Below are 7,497 nucleotides of genomic sequence, written 5' to 3' on the forward strand. Positions count from 1 at the left end.
GACACAATTAAATTTAAAAATAATTAATGATGGTGGGACCCACAATCCATTTGTATCTCTTCCATTTCTTCCCTTTGGAAAATAATTAATGATGGTGGGACATGTGCCATATTTTGTGTTTATCCTTTTCTTTTTAGATGACAATCTCCGTTTATTTTTATAAATAGAGAGGATCCTAACTCATTTTAATCGAACTATCTTTATTTTATATTTTGAATAAATTTTATGTTTATGTGAAAAAAATCTTATATTATTTAGTCTATTTAAAAAGTGTTTGATTAAAAATAATTAACGAAACATAATTATTAGGAATAAGAATTGTAACTTAATCAAAGGGAATTCAATGAAGATAAATCATCTTTGGGGTATAGTTGTACTCTTTTTTTTTGAAGCAATGGGTATAGTTTTAATAAAACATGACAACATAACACATACACACAGTTACTTGTCCAAACCCACTCTGATATTGACGGAGAAACTTTGTCTTGATTGAGTTTCGATTCAGATTTTCTCCAATTTCAAAATACAAAGACTAGGCATATAATGAAGACATTGGCGCCTAACTTGAACATGTCCTAGTTACGAGTATAAGTAGTTCACACAAAACCGATAGAATCAAAAAATCAAATAAAAAAATCTTGCGACCCTTTATGGTTCGGTTCAAAAGTTGGATCATAGGAAACATAACATGATTGGTTCGGCTCTTTATTTTCAATTTTGAAATCTCATGAATTGATGAATCAATACGTTTATTAAGTTAGTAAACTCACTTTGATTTTCTAAGAGCCATCATATTACTAATACCCTCACACCAATACAACAAGCAACATTTTTAGACGAACCAATCAACATGATCAAACCAAAGATTATCAATTTAGTTTGATTTTTAGACGAACTAATCAACAAATCAACATAATCAAATCAAATATCATCATATAAGTTTGATTTGGTTTCACTTCTTTTTTCCGGTAGTCGGAGTTCGAACTCCGGATCTTATATATATTATACATTGTCCTTAACAACTGAGCTAATCATTTGGTTTCACTTCTAAGAACGCTAAAAATTAGATTTGGTTGGATTAGATTCTTTTACCAAAAACCGAACCGGTCGAATCCTTGACCGAAAACATAACCGGTCCGAATCCTTAAACCCTAGTGTCTTCTCTCTTCTTTCTCACACTTCAGATCAATTCTTCTCTCTCACGCGAACGGCCCCTTGTTCCCACTCTCTCCCTCTGCTTCGATAAAGGTATGAGAATCTGAACTCTTTCTTCTACCTTTTCGTTTTATACCTAATCATTGTTTTTTTTTTGAGTTTCTTTGTTATTATGCTTTTGTAGTAAGATTTGTGTCAAATTACTTGTTTATTACTTCTCAAATTTATTAATTTAAGAAAAAATTAGTAACCTTTTTGCATCTTGGTACTCTATTCGAATTTACATTTTCAATTTTCCGTATAGTTTAGTTCAGAGCAAAATTCCTGGGGTTTCTTATATAAAAGTGATTATTTTTATTTGTAGGTTTGTTTATTTTGTTATGTTAAGCATTCTGGGTATTTGAAATTTGTAATGGGTTGTCTCATTTTTCTTTTGTGTTAAAATCCCTTGAAATTCTTTCTTAGTGTGTGTTTGGTTCTGCGGTGACTTAAATTTGATTTTGAATGAATTGGTTTTGTAAAATGATTTTAGATAAAGGTGAGTTCAATGTAAAATGTTTTATGTTTGGATGTATTTATGTAAAAGTGGATTTAATAATAAATTTAAGGCTAAAATCAATTGTAGAAGCCAAAAGCTACAAATTCTAGCTTTTAAGTAGAATCAATTCTCCCTTAAGGGTCTGTTTGGATTGACTTATTTGAGCTTTACTATTGGTATAAGTTTTGTAAGGCTGTTTGGAAGAACTTATGAAAACATCTTATGACATTGTTCATAAGCTGTTTTTAACTTATTTTCATAAGTTCTCCTAGCTAGCTTGTAAAATCAGCTTATAGCTCGTAAGAAATTAATTTAACTTTATTTTATCTTTTGCTATTGAAATAGCTTATACATAAGCTGCAAATAAGTTGTTTATCCAAACAGATCCTAAATCATTCAAACATGATAAAATTAATTCTACAACCTTTAAATCAATTTTGACCCCTTCAAAATTTAAATCAAACATGTGGTTGATGAAATAGTGAAGAAAGAAAGGATTTCTGTTACTTTTAATGCTAGGGGTGGGTTTGGGACAATTGGGGCAGGGGTCTATTGTTTTTACAAACTACTGTTTTGCGGGGATGGGGCGGGGCAGGGATACCTGAACCCCCGTCAGGGATCCGGAGGGTTACAAGGAATGATCAGAGACTCGGGTTCGGGGACGGGGAAGGCAAAAACCATCCCTGCCCTGTTGCCATGCCTAGTTCAGAGGGTCTATCTACAAAATACTTCTTGCCATATTATAAATATGAGAGCTGCAGCCTCATAAACCAATTCCAGTTTCTCCCTGCCATTAGTTATCAGTCAGTTTTCTAATTAAACCCACAATTTCTTTTATTACCTTTTAATGTGGAGAGTAATACCCAAGTTTATAACATTTTATACCTTTACACAAGTTTGTAATAATTAGAACTTCCTTGGTAAATTGTGTACAAACTACAAATACCTTGATATACACTAGAACTAGAAATGTTGAGCAAATGGATAGTTCTTTTCGATAAGTAAACATGGTGCAAATTGTGTATTGAAACAATTAGACTTTTCAATGGCAGACTTTGTTTACACGAAGTCATATAGTATGAACTTGTATAACTCACTAAATAAGTTTGTGTTACTTTTATTTTCATTTTTGTTTCAAAAGCTTTGTACTCAGAAAACCTTGATACTCCTTGGAATTAATAGCTGAGGTGAATTTGCTAACAGAACTTATGTTTTTGTGATGTCTGAACTTGCTTCCTTTTCTATCCTGTTGTTGTTGATATTGTGCTTTATTTGGTTTCAGTATTTATTAATGGGAATTGTGTGATAAGCTGAAGATAGTGTATATGAGGGGAACTTCCTTATTTGTGTTGTTGTGATATCTGAACTTACTTCCCTTTTTCGATTTTTGTTATTTTTTCTATTGTGTTCTTGTTAACTTTTTGAGCTAAGATTTTGATTTATTAGTCATCTAAATTCAATCTTTATTTCTGAATTTTTGTACTGTGACCTTACTCTTTGATTGTTTGAATTTAAAGTTTACGACTTTGATGAAAAAAATTCCTTTTTTTTTATTGGGTAAGGAGCTCCATTGTGGTAGAAAATGAATATAACAGTGTGACAGATTATGATTTCTATATATTGTTAAGCTCTTTTTTTACCTTTAAGTTGTTTTTAAATCCTACAGCAGAGCTCGTTTGCATTGTGATTTGATTCTTAAATGTTGAGACTTTAGGTGACAGAACAAAGTAGTCTTAAGATGTGGTTCATTAAACTTGAACTCTCGGGTTATCAGCCTTTTTAATAACTCTATGAAAGCTGTCATTTGTGATTTTCAAAGCTTATTTACGCAGTTATGATAGAAACTGAATTAGTAATCTCAAAATGCACATTGATTTATATAATTCATTTGTCTTTTTTTCCTTCTAGAGTAAGAAATGGGTAACGCTAAGAAGAAGGCTCAGATGTTCGTGAAACTTGTGTCTGCTGCGGGAACTGGATTCTTTTATGTTAAGAGGAAACCAAGACAGTTTACAGAGAAACTTGAGTTTCGAAAGTATGATCCCCGAGTTAATCGTCATGTGCTGTTTACAGAAGCTAAAATGAAGTGATATAGTGCATCTTTCATTGCTTCCTTGTAACAATCTTGTACTTCTTTTTGAGACAATTATCACATTTTATATTACAGGTGGAATAATGCCAATCTTTTAATTGTTTGTTGAGATTGATTGTTAGTATGCAGTATTATTTGGGCTGTTTGTTTGACTCGTCTAAATTCATTTCTAGGACCAACTTTCCAAGAAATATATTGATGAAATCTTATTTCTGGGTAATTTTTTAGAAACGGTTGGACCAATATTGTAAATTATCCCTAATTATTAAAATTTCAGAAATTTTCTCCACCACTAAATTTGGCCTTATTTTGATAATGTGTCAGATTGAATAATGAATGGACAAGTCATTAGATTATCAATAAACTTTGTAAATAAATTATAGAATTATTCAAATTTAATCAATAACTTTTCAATAAATTATTATAAACCGGATGTTGTACCCCTTCCTCTCTGGGTTTTGGGATTCGAACCGAGTTTCTCAAGGTTGAAGAGATAAACTCTCTCAACCAAGTTACTTCTCGGGAGACAGGCTATGTTGTACACCTTCTATGACTCATATATATGGCATATTTCACAATCAATTTATTATTTTTATTTTTTTGAAATAACAATCAATTCATTATTTGAAAAGCTTTTGTTTTGTAATATTGAAGCTTTATTCGGCCATTAAATACCATTGTTCTTATGTTTACTCGTGGAAAAACGGATTCCAGTTTTTTATTGGGCTATTTTTTTTTAGACACACCCATATATAATTTTAATATGCATGTTGTATATTTTTAAATTAAAATTTGAGGAGGTGCAACAAGTGGGGAGAAATTCAACACATCTCTGTCTTCTCTTCGTCATATGAATGAAGAGATGGTGCTAGCCATAGTACAATTTTGCTTGAAATGAAAGAGCAATAATATTTGGGAGAACACTTGCAATGATCTTTCTCCTATATGCATGTGAAGGTATTGGGTTGATGTGAGTTGGTCTCACCACAAAAAAGGGGTTAGATTGAAGGGATTTTAAAGCAATTTGCATGGATTTTCAACCTCGACAGATGAGTGGTTCAATGAAAGGACTTTAGGAGGGCTGGTTGTGGTGGTTTTTGAAGTAACCCATGTTTTAAATGGCTGCCTTATCTTATAGAGAAGAGATGTAGGGAGCTCTATCTTATAGAGACTTTAGGAGAATTCAATGCTAGTATTAGAGGAAGAAATTTGGTTAAGCAAATATTGAAACCTTTTTATGTCAACAATTGTGCTAACATTTTAGACAATATGAGGTGAGTTGGGTTATCAAGATATCATCACATAACATTGAACTTTAATTTGAGCAATTAAGTGAGTTTATCTAAAAGATTCAGACAATAGGCATACAAGTCCTCTCATTTACATATTAACATTTATTTTTCCATGTAATGTAGGATTTTTATTCGTATTTGATATACCAACAATTTTTCTCTCAAGCGTAAGTCCATTTATTCATCTAGGTATATTTTCTCTCAAGCAAAAGCTTTTCATTTGCATACACTTGCCGTTGTTTTTGCTCCATCAACAAGACATGTTGTCAGACAATCCCATTGTCATATGAACTTTTGATACAAAGAGTCGGTCGAACAATCGACTATAAGACAACTCCTAGAGATGCCCTTGTTAAATTATGAGCAACTGGATTAGCTTGTTGATTAATACAGTTTACCCTAAAGGTGTATTGAAGGAAAGGATGAGCCTGCACTGCAAACATTAAATTACTAATTACAAAGTAGAACATTTGTATTAGTTGTTACATGCTTTTACTTTGCATGTAGAAAAGGCATCAAATGAAATACAATGTTACAGATAAACGAGGAAAATACATTTATCCGGGTAACATAGAGTCATAGATGAAGGAAATTTTTTCTAAAACTCAGACAAAAGTACAGCTAAAAAAAGATTTTGTTGAGTAAGGTAATTCTTGTCTTGTTTTTAGATCCTACAAAATCACAAATGTATAAGTTTAGTCCCTATAAAATTTTATTGGTAGTTTTAGTCCTCCGTAATATTGTAATTTGCAAGAATCTCTATTTAAAAAACTTTTTACAAAAATAGACATTTTTAATCTTGCAAAATAGTCTCTATAAAATACAAATAGGGATTAAAAGTAAATAAAATAATTGTAGAGATTAAACTTGAAAACTTGTAATTTTGTGCAAATTAAAAACATATTTAACCATTTTTATTATTAGTGTTAAAATTGCTGAGAACACAATTCTATTTTATATTATTAGCATAAAAAATGCATAAAACTACAAACTCTCCTGAAGTAGGATATTATTCTTTTGGGATTCATTTCCACACTGGGAAAGTAATTTATTATACTAATTTTAAAATACATCTGCAGCTGAAAGGTAGAGTTATGGGACCCCAAAAGCCTTAAATATATTCATTCAATAGGCACGTGACTAGGAACAACTGCTTGTTATTGAGAGAGGTCCTCCTTCTAGCTAAAAAAATGCTTTGCATGTGATTCTTGGGCCACATCCCTCTAATTTTTCTTTTATTTAGTTGAGAGGAAATTATGTATAGTGTACTGTACTCCTACTGTTTAAGGAAAATAAAATTGTGTCACATACAAAAATAATATTTTTGACATACAAAGGAATGTAATACTGACTACTAAAGTATATAGTTTTACTTTATAACATTTTTTAGGGATATTAAATTTTTCTTGACTTATTATACCATATACATGAATGGTAAAAGAAATATAGTTAGCATGTTCATTTTTTAAGTTAGACTTAGACTTACAAAAAAGTTTATCAAGCCTAATAGGTTTGTTTGCAGGTATATATATCTAATGAAAACTATAGACATATTAAAATAATTTTAAACAAATAAATTAGTTCATAGTTTTCTCGTATTCTCTTGAGTCTTAACCCAAGTTCAATCACTGTAAAAATAGAAACCCTAGACTTTCAGCAAGTTGAGTTGCAACTTGCAAGTTGTCTGATCTGTACTTTGAAATTTTTGATAGAAACCTCAATGATTTTCTAGATGTTGATGGACATTTACATAAATTGTTTTAGTGTATCATTGGTTTTTTGTGTCTGGTCTTCCTGATGATTTTGTTGGTATGGTTGATAATGGTATTGTGGTTTTGCATGGTTAGGGTTGTTACCACCCTGGAAATTGTTGTTGTACTAATTTTGATTATGAATTTGGCCTTGTATTTGGTTGTTAACAAAGTTAATCTCTTATTCTTTTAGACATGATGGGCTACACTTGTGTGTTCTTAAATTTCAAAAACTAGTCATTGAACACACTCTTATAAAATGGTCTACGTTGATAGTAAAAATTAAAGCAAATCACGCATTTATAAAAAAAAATTGGAACAAGCTCACACATTTATAATTAAAAGACTCTTTGTAAATTTATAGATACACTTATTATTATTTTTTGGCTAAAATACGTAAATCATCTTTATAAATTAGCGTGTTTTTGATTTTTGTCTCTATATCTTTTTTTGTTCTAAAATAACTCATGTAAGTTATAAACGTTTTGTTTTTTTGTCTTTGCCGCCATCATCTCTTACAAAAGCTCACATGTGGTAAAGAGCGGCTGACGTGGCGACGTGTGACATGGAAAAAGATATTTATGTGTCGTTCCTCGATGTTGAGTCAGAAAGTTAGAGGGACCAAAACAAAACAAAAAAACAAAATTCGAAAAGGGACCAAAACCAAAA

At 31.0% G+C, this 7,497-nt stretch overlaps 1 protein-coding gene across 1 annotated transcript; it reads left to right on the forward strand.

The window, feature by feature from the left end:
* The first annotated feature begins 1,078 nt into the window (after positions 1-1,078).
* LOC11436020 (50S ribosomal protein L33) lies at positions 1,079-3,976 on the forward strand. The gene is made up of 2 exons (XM_003588891.4): positions 1,079-1,248; positions 3,602-3,976. The coding sequence occupies exon 2, from the start codon at positions 3,610-3,612 to the stop codon at positions 3,781-3,783; it is 174 nt and encodes a 57-aa protein (XP_003588939.1). The 5' UTR covers positions 1,079-1,248; positions 3,602-3,609; the 3' UTR covers positions 3,784-3,976.
* Positions 3,977-7,497: the final 3,521 nt, after the last annotated feature.

Source organism: Medicago truncatula, chromosome 1 (genome assembly GCF_003473485.1).
Source record: "Medicago truncatula cultivar Jemalong A17 chromosome 1, MtrunA17r5.0-ANR, whole genome shotgun sequence".
NCBI lineage: Eukaryota > Viridiplantae > Streptophyta > Magnoliopsida > Fabales > Fabaceae > Medicago > Medicago truncatula.

Excerpts from the sequence above, each read along its gene's own strand:
- LOC11436020 (XM_003588891.4), top strand. The coding sequence starts at position 3,610 with ATGGGTAACGCTAAGAAGAAGGCTCAGATGTTCGTGAAACTTGTGTCT.